Raw genomic sequence first — 20,292 nt, forward strand, 5'->3', positions numbered from 1 at the left:
TACAGATGCCTTAATTTTCATCTCCCATCTTACCAGGATTCCCTCCCCCTCACACTGATATGGGCAAACCTTGAACCTCATTATTAGAAAACATCAAACATCTCTAGCACTGAAGCTCTTTTCCTTCCACATTTCCTACTTTGTTACACTTGAACAAATCTGCTCTTTCCTCTCTCTGGATCTTCAGGTTTGATCCTTAATATGTACCTAAAACTTTTATTTCCTGGGACCTTATGATTCACTTGCCTACTTATTAAACAGCCATGATCAACCATTTCATCAGTGATACTAATGATCTTAGAATTCTCCCACATACTCAAAAAGGCAAATTCTACCCGTGGCTTTTCCTTATTTTGAACGTTCTTCTCTGGGATTGCCAAGTACCCCTTGGAAAAAGTACAAATTCTGCTGACTGCCTCCACTATACACAATTTGTGCCAGCTCACCTAAATTATGCCTTCACAATTACAGGTGATCCGTTTATTTCCAGATAGCTGACCCCAGCACAGGAGACAGACCAAACTTTTTCCTTGTATTAGTTTCCTATTGTTGCTGAACAAATTACCACTAATTCAGTAGCTCATATATCCTCTTATAGTTCTAGAGTTCAGAAGACTAAAATCAGATTCACTGGGCTAAAGTCAAGATGTCTGCAGGGCTGGTTCCTTTTGGAAGCTCTGAGGGGGAATCCACTTCCTGGCCTTTTTCAGCTTCTAGTGGCCACATGTATTCCTTGGCTGTAGTCCTCCTCCATCTTCAAAGTGTACCATTCCCATTTCTGCCTTTGTCATGACATCCCTTTCTCCTCTGACTCTGAGCCTCTTGCGACCCTTTCTTTCAGAAGAACCCCGTGATTCCACTGGGCCCACCAGGATAGCCTAGGACAACCTCATCTCAAAATCCTTAATCTAATAATATCTGCAAAGTTCCTTTGGCCGTATAAGGTAACAATCCTTCGGCTCCAGAGATTAGTTATGGACATATCTCAGGGACCATTATTCAGTCTACCACATTCCTCAACACCTCATATGCTTCTGTCACCCTCAACTGATGGCCTCACCTTCTATTTGACCAGCAGAAGGGAGTTCGTCCTTCAGCTTCTCCCCACAAAGTTATCACTACTTCACACCTCACCACTTATCATCCTTGATGACTCTCCAAATACCTCAAAGAAGCACTGATCCTCTTCCCTGAGTTAATTTAACTCTCTCCCCATGATTTTGAATTTATACCCTCTAAACTTTAAGACTAACTTGCAATACTACTGTGTCTTTGTTGTTGTGACAATCACTAGTAACAAAGAAAAATTCAAGTAAAACCATAAAAACATCTCTGAAATTCACTGTTTTATGCAGAAAATTCCTGTATTAACTATCTCTTAACCTATATATCATAATAGGAAATGCTCTCCTATTTCCTTTGACATTAACTCTAATTACTCAAAAGAAGCCTATAAAATACCATCCATATTTAATTTTCTCTTGATATTGTATTCATTTTTATAATTTAAGGGGAAAATGAACGGAACATTAATATATACTTATGGATTATATAATTAAAGCTATTACCCTGTTTCTCCGAAAATAAGACCTAACCAAACAATCAGCTTTAATACATCTTTTGGAGCAAAAATTAACATAAGACCCAGTCTTATACTATATTATACCTGGTACTAAATTATATTATACCTGTTATTATATTATACCCAGTCTGATAGTAAAATAAGACCAGGTCTTATATTAATTTTTGCTCCAAAAGACGCATTAGAGCTAAATGTCCGGCTAGGGCTTATTTTCGGGGAAACATGGTATGTAACCTATATTATAACAAACTTTACTAATTGGGGGAAATTTTGAGAATTTTACAATCTTTTAAACAATTAAAACTGAAAATAAAGCTTATACTGAGAACCTCCAAACCAACCTTAAAATTTCAACATGTTAATCATTCTTTAAAAAAAGAATGAATTAAAAATAAATTAAGTAAAGCCGAGATTACAAACTATTGCATTCAGGGGCCAAACAGGTAATGCAAATCTCAAACATTAGGAAGAGGTGGAGTGGCAGAAACTAGAGGTCACATGTTCCATCTAGACACATGAACACTTTTTTTTTTTTTTGAAACACTGAACCTGCCAAACAACCAAGTTATGTGGGACATATTTTGGCCAATGGTTGCCTTCATGTAACCTGTGAACACGTTTTCATTTTCAAGAATTAGTGTGTCCCTGGTGTCTACACACTGAGGCTCATGTGTGACATTTCTGACACAGACAATTCCTTCTTAAAAGTCAACTAGTTGAGTAGGTGGTATGTGGGTAGACAGTGAAGCATCTCTCCTCTCTCTCTGAGACTGAGATCTAAAATTCCAACAGTTAAGAGTCTGTATTCATAGGAAGAAATCTGTTTAGTTGCCATGAACCGGTACACCTCAGGTATATGTCCTATCTAGCAGGTAATGTGACCTGAGAAAGTCTGGAATGAGGGTAGAGATATTCAGAATAATAATAATAATAATAATAGTGCAGATGTCGACAGGAAAAACTTTTGATTTTTAGAAAATCATTTATTTATTCTGACTGACATATTTATTGGTTACATGGGTGCATATACCTGTCAAAAATAATTTTATGTACTTTATTTCTGCACATTTCAGTGTATATAAATTACACCTTAATTTTTAAAAACATTCATTTATTTAAGCCCAGAATACGGCAAATAAAAAAAGAAAATAAAAGAGAATGAAGGATATGAAAATGAAAGAATTCTATTTTGTGGAACATGAGGGTATCTCATCAACATTTTAATTTCTGAATCTAAAAGGACATATTTTAATAAGCACTACAAAAAATCACAATTTGTTAAAAAAGAATCTGTATATTAGTTCATTGGAAATATATGTAAGTGCCCAGTTTGTGCAAGGAGCTCTGCGAGGTGCTGGAGACACAGTATGGTGACAGAGGTATCAGCCCCTCCTCAGAAAGTCCAATCTAGTCAGGAAACGAGGCACTAAACAGTTGTTCATGAATGTGATAAATACTGCAAAGCAACAGTATTGGGTACACAATAAAAGCAAGTGCGGCCAGTGGGCAGAGCATACAGGGTGAATCAGGGAAAGCTTACCAGAAATTTAAGCTAACACTTAAAAGGTGAGTGGGAGCAAATCACATAAAGAGGAACCATTCTAGAAACATTTCCAGACAGAAGACGTGTGAAGATTCCAAGATGACAGAGAAAGATTTCAGCAGGGAAGTAACATGACCGTGTGCTTTAAAACAGTAACTCTGGAAGCAATATGGAAAGGAAAATAGTGAGGAGCACAGGGAATGTTGTAACAGTAGTTACTGAACGCTCCAAGAGAGAAATGAAGGTGCTATGGTCTTGGCTAATAGATGTAAAACAGAGAAATTGCAGCTTCTAGAAATACATGATGTAGAGAGAGAAACTGACAAGAATAAGTCCCAGGTTTCCGGCATGAACAAATGAAATGACACTGATTGTGAGCTCACTTGGAGATGCCAAGTTGGAAGAACTTCTCAGACAATGAAGGGAGCCATCAACTAGACAAATGACTAGCTGAGTCTAAACCTCAGAGAACGAGGCTAGAGACATAATTTGGGAGTCATCTGCACAGAGGCACTAAATGAAGCTATGGTAGTAGACGAGACGTACCTGGAGAAGGAAATCTAGGACTAAGCCCGAAGAACATTTCCAGTCAAAGGGCAGAGAAGGAAGAATCAGAAAGGTAGGAGGAATACCAAGAGTGCTTTGTCACAGAAATTAAGGACCCAACATGTCAGAAGAAAAGACTAGTCTACTGTGCCAAATGCTGCTGAAAAAAAATAAAGGCGCATGAGAATTAGCAGTGATCTTTGCTTGAGAGATGTGTAGATATGGTGATCCTAATAAAAGCAAGACAGAACAGAATAGTTAAGACAGAAGCTTAACTGGAACACATTATTCAAAGTGAATGAAAGATGAGAAAAGATAGATAACAAGTGTCAACAATTCTCATGAGACATTTAGCCAACAGAAAAAGGGGAATTTCATTTTGAGGATGCGAGAGGCCCAAACGTGTATAAAGCTGGTGAGTAGCACACAGTAAAAAGGCAGAACCTGCAAATACTCCAGGTTTTTGCCAAGGTAGAAAGGGATGTGATCCTTAGCACAGGTGGAGAACTGGCCTTTGACAGAAGAGATAGTAGCACCCGCCATTAAAACAGGAAACAAAAATACAAAAGCGGAGAAAACATAGGTAAACGTGTAGATTCAGTGGCAAGATATGAACATAAGTTTCCACCTGATGCTTTCTCTTTTCTCTCAGAGATAGCACACGAAATCATTTATTAAAAGACCAGCAAGAGAACTGGAAGTTTGAAGAGAAAACAATATTTCCAAGTGGTGGCATGAGCTGAATAGAGACAGAGGAGACTGCTAGGCAGTGTGGAGGTTTGTGACACTGGACAAATAGTGGCACTGATCTACCTCGTGTGGGGCTTCCTCCAGCAGAGGCCCAGGAAAGGTTCAAGTTGATAGATTGATCCAGGGTTGTGGGAGTACCAGGTGGGTTTGATGCAAGGATGAAGGGACAAGAAGACCAGTTAATTTTTACTAAGCACATTACTGTGGTCCAGGGCCCTGTAAGTGCTTTACACGAATGGCTCCTTTAAGCCCCACGGCTACCGTACCCAGTTGGTACATCATTTTCATTTTATAAATGAGGAAGCTGAGGAATGAACTTGACTATGGTCACGTAACAGCAAGGATCCCAGGTTTGAGATTTCATTTGAGAACGAAAAAAAAAAAGGAACTGAAATAAAACAAAGTTTAAAAATAAGAGTGGGTATGTATAATTTTAAAATACTTCTTTCATAAGTAGAGCAATGGATCATAAAATTACAAGTGGTTTTCTACCTTAGTGTTAGACAGTGCTAGAACTGAAAGACTCATCAATTCCAGAGAACAGCGGTAAGCTAATTTATTTTACATTTTTATCTCAGACATTTTGCGTTCACATGTTACCTCATTTGCCTCAAAATATCAAGAGAAGATGAATCTAAATCCTGAAGAGGAAAAGTGAGGCTCAGAAAGCCTACATAATTTGTTATACCTTTATCAACCCCCTGAAAAATGAAGGAGGCTCTTCCTGGCCCCCTTGCCACTAAGCCCTACAAAACCAAGGGTAATAGGCCTGACTGAATCCACTCAGCACAACAAAAAGCTTCACAGCTGTTGCTCTCATTGAAAATTCTTTCCACACCTTACTCTATCAAGTGAAAGAAACTAGGACAAGCTCTCACCACTATATTACAACTAAAAATCAAAACTAAAGAAACTGAAAATAAAAATTTGAAAAGCAGTGAGTAAAAGCTTACAAGAAAACTATTATGTCCAATTTCCAAACATAAACGCTGAAGAAACAAGTTACTAGATTTGATAATTTTGCAGTGACAGAATAATTAAGCTTAATAAAGCTAGTTTCATTCTACAATCATACTAAAGTAAAAAAAACTGATAGTTTAATCTCCTTGAAAGTAATCAAACACCTTAGCTCAAGTCAATGTTTTCCAAATTTTCATGCTGAACAAGATATTTTTCTTGACTGATAAAAAACAAAAAACAGTAATAATAGGTGAAAAATGGAATATATACCTGAAGAATATACATACTGCAAGGATTTACTATTAGGAGAGATAGATGGCCGCTATTAGAATGTAATTATTACAGAAATATTTCTATTAATGACATCCTGTCACTGAAGATATAGGGACATTAGGTTTTAAAAACTTGTAACAGAATATTCAGCTTTCATTTATCATGCTGTCACTCAACCACCTTACTCAAGAAGAGATGTTAATAAAGCTTTTTATTATTTCCCATTTTGAAGCACAAGTACTAGATATTGAGAAAAAAATGAAATCTTTCCCTTTCAGTCTTCCACATATACTTCCACTAATAGAAGTATATGAAACATAAGACTTCACTTATATAAGGTGGCCCTTGCAAAAGAAATAGTTTATTAAAAAAAGCACCTTCCACACTGACCTTGACTATCCAATGAATGGAACAGAAAAAAGACATTTTGCTTTGAAATGCCTAACTTCTTAAAGGAAAAACAACCATAAAAAGCTCTACTTACCATATACATGAGTATGTCTCTAATCATCACCATAGCTGTTTGATGATCGTTCCAAGCTTGATTTAGCGTTTGAAGAAAGTTGTTATTCAATGAATTAAGTACATCTTCTCGTACCTATTAACAGAAGAGTTCATTACGATTTGTTTATACATACACATGCACGCTCGTTTGTATACATGCACATATGTGTTCAATAACATAATGAAGTAGACTCTTCAATTCTAAATTAAAGAAATACGTTACAGGCCAGTAGAAATACTTTAAGCTATAATATAGTCTATGTACAATGACTAACAAATATGTTTTGTAGTCCAGACCTGTCCCTCGACCTCCAGAATCAGAAAGCAACCTCCTGGGCACTGAACATCACAGTCAGAATAAAATCCTAAATACTTGTAAGGAACTGCAGGGACCTATAGAACTGGCCCCAGGCTATTGTTCCAACTACACCCCCACCCCCAATCTTTAAAGAATGGTAAGACCACTGATTCTGGGGTCAAACTACCTGGGCTCGAATCCCACCTCCCTGACTAGCTGTGTGACTTTGGGTAAATTATTTAATCTTTATGCTTCAGTTTCGTCATATTGGAAATAGCGTCCATTTCGTAGGATTGTTGTCAGGATTGAATTAACATTTGTGACACACATGGAACAGTGCCTGGCACTCAGTAAACATTCAGTGAGTAAAAACTATTAATTTAGGACACTCTTGCTACAATGGAGCTGCACACAGCAAATGTGCTGTCATTTCTTCTGCCTTGATTCAGAGCTCACTCCCTCACTTCTTACTAGTTTCACTTCCACAAAGAGGTTTGCCCTGACCACCCTACTTCAAACAACCTCTATCTTTACTCCTTTACCCGATACTTTATTTTTCCTCACAGTATTCATCACTACCTATTATATTACTATTTATTTATTGTTTTTCCCACTAAAATGTAAGCTCCTCGGCAGCAGGGCTTCTGTCTTTTCCATGTGTACCTCCCACACCTAGAACAGTGCCTGGCATATATAAGACCCTTTATTTCATTTCCCCCGCCCCTCCAATACCATGATCAACTTCCAACATGGTAAGCTCTTTCAGACTATCTGCCTTTGCACATCTAGTTCCCTGAGTCTGAAATGCCTTCCTAATGCAATCCTAATAAGACTACGAAGACTTCAAAAATTCTTTTACATAGTCCACAAGCATACTGCCACTTCTCCTGCGATGCTATCAGTCCAATGGAAATATGATTTGGCTAGGGAACAGAATCTAGACTCTGGTTCTAGCTTTACCATGAAGTAGTAGTGTGTTTATCCTCTAAGTTCCTATAACACTTTGGGACTACACTGCCAACCTTTCCAGTTATTCCAATCCAACCAATCCTCCAAGGTCTAGCTCAACTCTCAAGAACTCCAGCCTAACCAGACATCCTTAGCTCCACACATCCTTTACCACAGATAATCTGCACCAGTAAACTTTTTCAGGTTGGGGAGAATCTGAAGTCATGGTGTTTTTGAGAAACACATTACTCAATTCTAAACACACGTAAATAAAATGTCACTGCGTCTCTTAACTAGTATAAACAAGTGGCTGGAAGTGCCAAACACTGCTAGAAAATACACATACCAAACTATTCCCAACATATGGGAGAATAAATTCTAATTGAGAAAATTGTATCTAATTTGTTTTTCTTACATATTAAGAGAAAAAGAGTCCAAGAGATTTTAGTGATGGGACAATTTATCTGTTCTACTAAACATGTAGTATGAAAACCACTAGCCTACACCACATAAATTAGACTTTATTATACATTTAATATTTTGTTCACAGCTGAATTGTCTTATATACAAGATGTATTTTGAAGCTCCTGGACTTCAAAATACATCACTGAGAAATTATTCCATAAATATGTTGACTATGTCAAAAGTGATAACATCCATGTCCATTAGTTGATAGTACTGTTAAACAAATACTATTATACAAAGTGAAAAATATATCATTTATTTCAACTCATTAAGCCTATCACTTGTCAGATGCAAATTCCTAAGGTAGCTAACACTAAAACAAAAACATAGTCAGCTTAAAATGTACCTATTTCACCAAACTTCGTATTCTTTCACGGAACCACTAAATTTTGACTGTCAATTAAATTAAAACCATGACAATACCACAGAAACTACAGTACTACATAACAAAAATAAAATTATATATTCCAAACACCAGAATATCTAGCAATTAATTATTCTTAAGGACTTAAGTGAATGTCTGTATACCCCTTTGTTATAAAATCAAGTTATGTGTTACCTGTATTAAAGTCACCTTGAATTTGGAACACAAAAATGTGCTTGGTATATTTGTTTGGATAAATGAAAAAATGACCAATTATATTTAAAAAGTTATGAAATAAGACATGTTTTTCAAAATCACTAATTTATACACTTTAAAGTAAAACATATCAACAAGTACCTATGTAGTACCTGCCTTTCAACAAAATAAGAATGTGATCAACTAGCACGTCATAAATAATAAAACTATTTGCATCATACTTCAAAAAATTATCCTCACAACTTAGAGTGAATATTACTTAGAACAGCTATTAAGAGTTAATTGTTATATTTATTTTTGAATAATTACACATACACACATATACCTAAAAGATATAAAATAAATGTTAGATATACTTGCTGTAATCTCCTCTTAATTATTCAGATCATTCTATGCGCAAAAAAATTATATCTCTAATACTAGAAAATATCTTTCTACTCTGATAGATGAAAAGTAAATGGACATTTGGCCACAAATATACAATAAAATGGTAAGAATGAGATGAAAATTCAATCTTTATGAAAATTAAAACAGGCTTTTCAAAAGATAAGTTGGCATATAAACCAAAATACACATTAAGTGGAAAAAATTAACCTCATTTTACAAGTTAACAATAAATTGTGAAAAAGATAGAAAGTGAAGACAGTGTGTGGAAGTAACTTCGTTAGTTTCAGACTCTAACACAACCACCATTAGGTTTTGCACGAGCAAAGACAAATGGGAAGGAACCCTGCTATAGAGGTGGTACCAGAACCAAAGGGGCCTGCAGGTAAGTATGACCGGAATTATTGCTTAAGAAAACCTACACGAGATTATCCAGATGACGAGTTGGAATTTGAACAAGACAAGTATGAACAACTAACAAAGCCATGGAAGTTGAGCGTAAGATGGGACCAGCTGTAAAATGAGTAGTTGAAAACTGATGGCTGTGCATGGCACTTAATCTTGCAAAAGAAAAATCAATACACAGACAATAGTTTAAAACAGGAAATCAGAAACCCAGTGGAGAATTAGAATCATTTAAGAGCAACAGATTTTCATCAAGAGAATAAGAAGACACAGACGAGGAGAAAACATTTTCAAAAGACCTATCTGATAAGGGACTGTTCTACCTTGTTTCTCAGCCTACGGTAAAACTGGTTTCATTGCATGTCATTTCACTTAAATTCACAGAATCTATCAACGATGTTAAGTGAGGACTTACTGTATACAGAGAATTCATATAACTCAACAAAAAAATGAACAACCCAATTTAAAAAACTGGCAAAAGACCTGGACAGCTCACCAAAATAAAAATCCAGATGGCAAATAAGAGTAAGAAAAGATGTTCACCAACTGATCACTAAGGAATGGCAGATTAAAACAATGGAACACCACTATGCATCTATTAGAAGGGCCACCATCCTAGACACTGATAACACAAAATGCTGGGAAGGGCGTAGTGCACCAGGAACTCTCACTTACTGCTGGTGGAAAGGCAAAAATGGAAGACATTTTGGAAGACAGTATGTCAGTTTCTCACAAAACTAGACATATACTTACCACATGATCCAGCAATTATGTTCCTTGGTATAAATACCAAAGGAGTTAACAACTTATATCTACACAAAACCCCCACACAGATGTTTATCACAGCTTTATTTATAATTGCCAAAACTTGGAAGCAACCAAGGATGTTCTACAGTAGGTAAACAAGTAAGTTGTGCTACATCCAGGCAGTAGAATATTATTTAACACTAAAAAGAAAATGAGCTATCAAGCCATGAAAAGACATGGAAGAACCTTAAGTGCGTATTACTAAGTAAAAGAAGACGTTATGAAAAGGCTACATACCGTACAATTCCAACTACTATAGAGACATTCTGGAAAAGGCAAAACTAAGGAGACTGAAAAAACTGGTTGCCAGGGGTTAGGGTGGAGGGAGAGATGACAGGCAGAGCACAGAGGGCAGTGAAACTTTCTGTTTGGTACTATAATGGAGGATACATTTCATTATTCATTTGTCAAAACTCAAGAGTGACCCCTAATGTAAACTATAGACTGGGAGATACTGATACATCAACGTGGGTTCATCCATTGTAACAACTGTACCATTCTGGTGTGAGATGCTGAAAGTAGGGGAGGGCTGTAATTGTCTGTGAAGGCAGAGTATATGGGAAAACTTCTGCTTAATTTTGTTGTGCATCTAAAACTTCTCTAAAAAATAAAGACTGTTAAAAAATTTGGGGCCCACCCAAGATCCAAAGAAAGAGAATCTCTGTTGTGTTTTTTTTTGGCAAAAAAAGCTACCTAGTGATTCTGATACTGCGGCCAGGATTAGGAAACCACTGGCTTAAAAGAGCCACACCAACCATTTCTGTTCCTTCCATTCACAGAATTTCTTCAACATGAATATGTTCTTATATATTAATAATATTGATGCAATTCTGAGTCCTGATTTTTGTAAGTCATCAACTAACACTCCACATTAACATTTACTGTAGGAGAAAAATATCTAGTTATAGCGTATCATTTCCAAAGCACTACAGTAATTCAAAGAAAAAGGTATACGAAAATGAAACACAAGAAGAAAAATGTCATCTGAGATTTTAAGCAACCTCCAACATAACACCAAAAAAGCATGATCTATAAATGAAAAATTATACTCCATCAAAATTAAAAACTTTTGTTCTGCAAATAATGTTAAAATAATAGAAAGAAACTATAGACTGGGGGAAAGATATCAAATTACTTGTATCCATAGTACATAAAAATAAAAACCTCTTACAACTCAGTAAGGAAAAACAAGCAATTCAATTAAGAAATGGGCGAAAGACTTGAACCGACACTAGACCAAAGAGGATATATAAAGGCAATTCTGTACATGAAAAGATGTTCAGCAACATTAAGAAATGCAAATTAAAACCAGGATGAGATACCACTACACACAGGTTAGACTGGCTAAAATAAAATATACTGACAATACCAAGTGCTGGAGAAGATTCCCATCAACTAGAACTCTCCATACCATGTTTCCCTGGAAATAAGACCTAGCCAGACAATCAGCTCTAATGAGTCTTTTGGAGCAAAAATTAATATAAGACCTGATATTATATTATATAATATAATGTTATATTATATTAGATCTGGTATTATATTATATTACATTATATTATATTACATTATATTATATTATATTATATATTATAATTATATGTTATACCCGGTCTATTATAGTAAAATAAGACCAGGTCTTATATTAATTTTTGCTCCAAAAGACTCATTCGAGCTGATTGTCCGGCTAGGTCTTATTTTCAGGGAAACGTGGTACATGGCAAAAGAAGGGAATGCAAAATGGTACAGCCCCACAGGAAAACATTTTGGCAGTATCTTATGAAGTTAAATATACACTTACCATATGACCCAGCAATCCCCACTCTTAGGTATTTACCCTAGAGAAATGAAAACTTATATTCACACAAAAGCAGCTCTATTCATACAAGAAACTGTATACAACCCAAATGTCTTTCAACAAGTAACTTGGTAAACAGATATAAGCAAACTATGGTACATTCATACAATAAAATGTTACTAGCAATAAAAAGGAACAAACTATTGATACATATAACAGCTTGGATCAATCTCAAAGTAATTATGGTGAATCAACAAAGAAGTTAGTCTCAAAAGGCTACAAACTATACAACTCCATTTATATCACATTCTTGAGAAAACAAAACTGTAGTGACACAGATCAGTAGTTGCCAGGTATTAGGGATGGGGGGAAGATGTGACTATGAAGTGAAAAATGGAGTTTTCTGGGGTGAGGAAATGTTCTATTATATATTGATTATTGGTTATATGAATCTACACATGGGATAAAATTCATAGAACTGTACATAAAAACAAAAGGTTAGTCTTACTGTATATTGATTTTTTAAAACTTGCAGCAATTATGATTCTTAAGTTGGTTCCTGTTTTATTATTGTACCATAAACACAAGCTATGATACCACAGTTTTAACTCATAAAGGCAAATTAAATGCCAAACAATGAAGGAATTGTGTTTTATTTTGAGTATATCAATCTTATGAACGACTGCAATAACTCAAATTGTCCTACTACATTCTTCATTTCTGTGAATATAATATAGCCTTTCCTTTTCTTTTTACTATATCCCTAGCAAAGATTAAAGTGGAATTACCAAGTCAAATAAAAACCTTTATTTTTTGACATTGCAATAAAACATATTCACTGATAAATTAATGTCTAAGTTGCAAAAAACACATCCTCAAATCAGTCAAATTACTGGCCAAGGGAGGAGGAGACGGATGGAAAGGAGGAGGACAGGAAAGGCCAGCGAGCACGAGCTTCCCCTTGAGTTTTCACATCCAAATATCTTCATGGATTGACAAGGAGGCTGACCCTGGGCCAGCAGCTTGTCTGGTGGGAGAGCTGAAGGGCATTAATAATCTGCACAGTTCCCCACACTCTTAACACATCCACACACAACTATTTTTAATCATTAATTAAAATTTTTTCACCCTCTAAATTTCAATGCCTGAAGCAAAATCCCAGGCAGCCAATCCTAACAGAATTTCTAGACAACAAAAGACATTCATCAGCTAAAACTTACTATGTATAAGATGTTAGTTCTAAAGTTCACTGAAACTAGAACTGAGCAATAGAATTAATGACAGGGATTACTGAAAGTTAAGGACTCCCTTCTTACATCTCAAAACTCAGCACAATAATCATATTTCTGAAGTATGGAAATTTGTATTTAGCATTATTTTGCATTAAAATAGACATCATGTATTAAAAACAAAATGGGGCATGAATAACAGGAGTACATGCTAATTATACAAAGAACATTGAAAAGTATCGGAAAGATACTGTGCGTTTAAGAGGTGTGACCTCCTAGAAACCTGCAGTAATTTAACATTTACCCAGGAGCTAAAACAATCAAACTAGTATTTACAAACGACTGCCCAGGGCAGACAGCTGTAACTAGGACATGACCAAGTTACTTAACCCATCTGGCCTGCAGCTCCTCTTACCTGTAATAGGTCTGGGGTTGCTTAGATCAATGGCATTCACACCAGGCTCCACTAAGATGCCTTAGTACCACTGCAGGGCGGGCTCCGTTTCCCCTGATGAAACATGATTTCTATTGGTTTTGTATGATTTAAAAGGGGTTTCCCACGGTTTTAAAATAACTGAGAGCCAGTGGATGTCTGCTATATATCTTTTTGGCTCTAAATTCTAAAACATACTAATTGTTTCATCTGATGAAACCAGAGTATTTACATAAATATGCAACATTTACCCATGATTAAAAAGAGCATTTAAGTTCGCACTTATATCATTTGAATTTTTTCAGTCCCACATACGTGATTTGGGGGCTTGTCACTTTACAAATTTTACTCGTTACGTATATCCTATTTTTCCAAGAAATGTCATTAAGGAATTAGTTTTAAAGATCTCAAAAAATTTTCACTTCATCCCACCAGAGTGATGTGGCATAAACCTATCAGAAAAAGTGGCTTAGTAAAGAAGTGAAATCTCAATGGAAGCTAAGCCACGAAATATAACAGAAGACATTTCTTCTAATCCAACACACACGTTTCAAACCAGCTCCACAGCTCCTTGCCTTAGCCCTAGAATTCCTGATTTAAAAGATTAAAGAAAGAGAGTGCAATGTTTTGCTGTTTTTATATAACAGTCATATCCAGTGAATAATGGCAGCACAGGAGTATGGATGCTGAAGAGCCAATTTGCCTGATTCAAATCACAGATCCAACACTAAGTGGATGTGTAACCTTGAGTAACTTAATTTCTTTGTGTATAAGTTTTAATAAAATAATAATAACAGCAGCACTTACTTCAAGGAACTACTGTTTGTATAAAATGAGCTGACATACACAGAATGCTTAGAACAGTGCCTAGCCCACATTAAAGGACACTGAAGCACTCGCTACCATAATAACATTATGTGTCACACATGTGTAACATTATTCCCGCGTGGACTTGAATCTTGCTCCTCAGCGGCTCCACAGCAGTTTCAGGGTCAACATGCTCATCACCAACTGGGAGCTTGTTAGAAATGCACAATCTCAGGTCCTGTCTCAGGTTTACTGAGTCAGAATCTGCATTTTAACAAGATTACCAGAAAATTCTTAAGTGTCTTAAATGTTGAGAAGCAAGTGACGTAAAACACATGCACACATGTCCACATATTTCACATAGGATTTCTAAACTCTCAATTTTCACTTGATTCTTGCTTTCCTTTCCTTTATAAACAGAAACGTCTCTGATGAGGCAGAAAAAGAGTTAACAGTGAGCCCAAGGGGATCGCCCAGGCCTGCATCCCCTCCCCAGACTCAGCCTTTAGAGATACATTTTTCTCTTGAAACATCCTTAGAAAAAGGAGGTAAGACCCCAACCAGAAATATCTAGTTTTTGACACCTGCGCAGTCTGCTGGAGCCTGCCCTCAGCTTGAATTCCAGCCTCATTGTAATACAATTAGAATAAAATGAACATTATGGCTTGGCAACCCCGTGGGTTTTTCTGTATGCATTATGGGTAGAAGCATGTGCAGAAAGAAACTAGTTATACAGCCTGCATATGTCAATCAAATGACCTTAGTCTATAAGTCAGATGGATGTCACATCTGCTGTGAGAAAATTTACCTACCCTTTCCTACATAAGAAAAAGCTAACCTGAAGTTAGGTGCAGTTGTCTACCCCCGGTAGCTTCTCTGCCTGCGCCTTTATTCTTGAATAAACTTTCTAACTTCTATTCCTTCTGAGTCTGGTAAATTCTTTCACATTCTGTGAAGACCAGGGGTATCTAAAAGACAATACATTCTCTATAAGCAAAAGGACTTATTTTACTCCGTATTTGGAGGAGCTTGTAATGCAGTCAACCTCATATTATTTCTATATTCAATATAAGTTTGGTGAATAGATGCTGCTCTCATAATACATATAACAATCTTAGGATTTCTGTATTTCAAAGCAAGCTTCTACTAAGATTAGGAGAATTACTCTTAACTGCTATAGATATTTAAAACTTTCTAAGAATTTACTAATGACAAGTGATTCCTGAATGATATAAAATTCACTTGATATTTGCTAGATTGATATTTGCTAGATTGACAAGATTGTTCTCATTATTTTCACTAAACTTTCAGAATAAAGGTGGCAATCTTGATTAGAGGAATCATGACATTATCATTAACAAAAGATAGCCACAGCAGGGAAAATTTTTTTCTTGATTGATGTTGGAATATTCTTCTACTAGTAACTTCTAATGTATATATAATTAGTAATATAAGTTTAAGCACTTCACAAAGAGCACACTACTTGCAATTTCAAAATCAAATTCATTCCTAGGGGCAATATTCCCCACTCACTCTTTGCTTTAAGTGTCCAAAGTGAAGCTCTTAATTCAAAAGAATACATAAAATCTTTCCCCAAAATGACAATTCAAATATTTAATGATTACTTGCAACAAGCAAAGCAGGATGCTAGGCACTATGGGGGATACAAGATGCATTCAGCTACGGTATAATCTCTAGGGGGAAGGGAGAAAAGAGGACCCTAATAATAGTCTTCATGTGACCTCACTACGAAGTAGAATACAATGACTAGCACTAGAGAAGTCACGAGGTTCAAAGGAGGGTCACACAATGAGAATTAGAACATTTTCATAATTTCATACATAAAGAAAATTTGGTACATGTTCAAGCAAATAAAAATTTCATCTAAATTTGGCTTCATGTTTAAAAAATACATTCTTTGTTTAGATACTCTTTTTAATTTTTCTTTTTTCAATAAAACAACTTACAAAATCAGGATTTTTCTGAGTACAAAGTAATGCCATTAAAAAAAAAAAGGTAGTTTTTTACCTACTGGTTGAAAAGGGAAAACAGAAAGCAAAAAGTAGTATATCACAGAAGGATAATATGAATTATCATTTGTAAATTACTCGATCCCCAATGGTTAAGACAATAAGATATACACTAAAAGCCATCATAGCAAAAGTACCTTAGTTAAACTGAACAATGGGGATACGGACAGAATAAGTGGTAAAACATATATAAAGTATGGCAATTTTTTGTTTTCTTGGAAACAAAGAACTACCATTGTACAAGGTCACAGTATCTAGTATCCAGTACACTGACAAACTCCAGTCTCAAAAAAAACAGAGGTATGTATGCAACCTAAAAATTACACTGTGGTTTTAAATGGTGAAACACACTCTGTTTAAACAGTGGTTAGATTCAGTAATTAACTTGGGTAGATAGAAGTATTACCTACATACAGAAGACAAAACACATCTCGGCAGTTCATGGATATAAACCACGATGGTTTCCATTTAACTGCTAGTATTATTCTTAAAGGTTCTTTTCAACACACAATTATTGACTGCCAACTACGTGAAGAGGCAGGAAACACAAAGATGGATGAAACAGGTCCTTGCTCGTTCATTCACTTATTTAATATACTAAAAGAGTATCACTAGAAAATACAACAGAAAACCAGACAGACAGGGGCACCTGCACTCACAGTACTTATAAGTCTACTCAACAACGTAAGCGGAAGTAACTGGTGTTTAACATGGGTGAACTGGCTAAGTAACACTTTAAACCTGGCTCTCCAGGAACATCTTTTCTAATCCTTTCAAACTAGAAGCGACTCAACTTCCTTCCTATGCCCCGCACATCCTATGGTTGCTATCTTCCTGATTCTCTACTAATCCCTATTCCCCACCTTATCCCCAACAATTTCTTCCTCTTGTGATTACTCTTCTGTATCATATCCATCAAGTAACTCTTCCATATCATATTCAAGGGTTTGTACACCTAGCTCACAGCCTTTCTCTTCTCACTCCTCTGTCATCACCTTAAGCAACGCCAATATTAATCCAATGGGTTCTCAGTTTCTTCCAGCAACTTTAAGTTAGAAAAAAGAATAAGACAAGACGACAGAATGAAAGGTAACTAGCAATGAAGCACTGAAAATGGCACTGCTACCAAACCTTTTACTCCAACTTTTCCACTTCAGTCTCTTTTCAAAGATAAAAATCAACAACTCCCACCACACACAGAATAAAAGCTATGCCCCCCACAATGCTTTTCAAAATTTAATGCAAATAACTACCATTCTCATTTCCTCCAAATGCACTTAAAGTTCTTTATGTGCCATCTACAATGATCTACCTCACCAATACTCACACCTCCCTGCCTTTTTCGCTCATGCCATTTTTCCAACTGAGACTGTCTTTTGCCTTTGTTCCTTCACATGATGAATCTTTAATAACCCTTTAAAGCTCATCAAAAGTGAGCTCCTCTTTCTACCGTGTCCTGAATTCCTCAGGGAAAACAATTCCCCTTCAAATCTGATGATTACCTCTCTAAAACTGGGGGCTTCCTGCTGATAGGTAGGCATGGTGTCCTAATTATTTTTGGGTGGCTGCAACACGGAGACACTCAGTTATCTGTGGGCCTGTCTTTGCTAACACAAAGACCTTATTCCTGAGTGTTTCTATCAACGTCCCTCATAATTCACTGCAATCATTATATTTATAACATCTTTTGTACATAAATGCCATTAAAAAATCTCTCTACATTCATTCACATTTGCCTAGAAAGGGAGGAAAAGTACTAAAAAGCTTGATTATAAAAGCTAAGTCTATTTAATTGGCCTACAAAATAGTCTTGAGTTTACCATAAAATTACCAACTTCATTTCCACATGTAATTAGTACCCTCACATAAACATCTTAATTTACCTACAAATAAACATAAAATCTGAAACTCTAGCCCTTCTCATTTTCCATCTAAAACTGGGGAGAAAAATTAATACATTAAAACAATAGTATACATAAAGATATCATTTTCAGCAAATGAGACCCTATATACAAAAAATAAACAGTAGCGTGTTATTGCATAAAGATTTTAGTTTACAAAAAAAAAAATCCAAATAAGAAAATCACGTAAAAATTGAAAACTATTCCCCCTCAAGGCTTCCATTTCTCTGCCTGTAAAACAAAGAGCTTAGAATTGAGCAGAATTAGAAGGCACAGATTCAAGTATGTAAGTCTAAAACAAGAGTTCTGCAAAGGCAGGGATCTTTGCTAGATGGCAAATGCTTAGTAGACTAGTGCCTGTCACATAATAGGTCCTCAAAAAGCAGTTTTCTGAATGAATGAAAATGAGCAGGATAAAGCTCCTCTTATTCTGCCTTCTTCCCATCCAATCATATTATTTAAGAATAGGGTGTATGAATAGAAAGATTTTGGAAGCCACTGGAATAAGTGTTCTTTTTATCAATAAGAAGCTGTTTCTAGTAGAGTTAAAGTCAACATCTTTCTTGTTCAGCTGTTTTCTAAGAGGAAAACAACTGTCAACAGTATGAGAATGAACTTTTATATAGCTCTTTTATGAGGCTGCCATGTATTCAATTATTACTATAGAGTAATAATTTGAAAGAGAAAGGGAAATTAAACATAAAGCAAATCTAAGAGAACTGTTAAGCATCACAGAATTGAGATAAAGTTCTTGACACATTAAAACAAAAGAAAGTTTCTCCCTTGACAATTAAAAACGGAAAAGTTTTTATTCTAAACACATATGTATTATGATACAGGAGTGAACAATGGTAAACTGCAAAAACTATGATCTTTCTAAGTCTTAGTAACCCCAAGTTGTCAAGACATGTAATCATGATATAGTTTTAAGGCTCATTCAGGCTAACAAAATGAACCCCAATCTCATTTTATAAATTAATAATCTGAAATTCAAAAAGTCTAGTAATTTGTTCAAGACTGTTAGTGGAGAATTAGGCCTGAAGTCCAGTTCTCCCTACTTTCTACCCAGTACTTTTCCACTCAATTTACCTCTAAGTTATTTCTTACTATTAAACATGGTGTTCTCAACAGTGGGTAGAAGAAAAAGCATGCCTTTGGTTACTGTACTGTGAGCTTAGAGACTGTCAAGTTTGAACCCCAAATAGGAATTTCTAAAAGGAGATGCCCCCCCCAAACAAAACATTTTAAATCTTAAAAATTTTATTTGTCCATTATACCTCAACAAATCTGTAGGAAAAAATTTTAAGAAACAACTCAACCCTTACCTAACCCTACCCACAAGTAACAATTGATTATCCCTATTTCTGAATTTAAAATGGTCTTTTCTCTCTCTCTCTCTCTCTCTCACACAAACACACACGAAAAACCACAATTCAGATAAATGTTGAAATTTATAATTTAAGGTTAGAGCTGACCTTAACCACTAACAGTCTAGCCATTTTTCAGTCTCCACTGCAATCCTCCAACTACGTGAAATGTTTAAATTCATCGGGGTTCATTCAACAGGGAGCCCTTGTTTCTTTTTTCTTTGTTATTTCACCTATTTACAGGGCTTTAAATATCATCTAAATGCTCATAATTCCCAAATTTATATTTTCAGTCCAAACTTCTCAGAGAACGGATTTGCATATGCAATTTCACGGGCATCTTATTAATTAACCTGTCCAAATGGAGCTCCGTTTTTTACTCCAAATCAAAAAATGGAATCACCAAGTTGTTCAAGAGCCCCAAATCTAGAAATCATCTTGGATTCTTCCCTTTTCTTTATTCTCTATAATCAGTCTGCAGGTAAAATATACATCCGAAATATATCTTGAATCTGAAAACTTTCCTCTATCCCCACTGTCTCTGCACTCCTGCAAGATCACCATCGTCGTTGACCTGAACTATTGGATTACTCCTTTTTCTTCCTCTCTCTTAACTCTTGGGCCCTCTAACTAATTTACCACATAGCACCCAGAGTAATATTTTAAAAACCTACATCAGATCCTA

At 35.7% G+C, this 20,292-nt stretch overlaps 1 protein-coding gene across 2 annotated transcripts in view; it reads right to left on the reverse strand.

The window, feature by feature from the left end:
• The window catches only part of CUL3 (cullin 3), a 91,462-nt gene that overhangs the window by 43,714 nt on the left and 27,456 nt on the right, over window positions 1–20,292 (reverse strand). For both annotated transcript variants that reach the window (XM_019753677.3, XM_019753678.3), the window contains one exon: window positions 6,139–6,252. In XM_019753677.3, coding sequence (XP_019609236.1) covers window positions 6,139–6,252 — 114 coding nt within the window. The remainder of the gene's footprint in view (window positions 1–6,138; window positions 6,253–20,292) is intronic.

The sequence above is a fragment of the Rhinolophus sinicus genome, chromosome 17, assembly GCF_057876585.1.
Source record: "Rhinolophus sinicus isolate RSI-liver-muscle chromosome 17, RSI-T2T, whole genome shotgun sequence".
Classification (NCBI taxonomy): domain Eukaryota; kingdom Metazoa; phylum Chordata; class Mammalia; order Chiroptera; family Rhinolophidae; genus Rhinolophus; species Rhinolophus sinicus.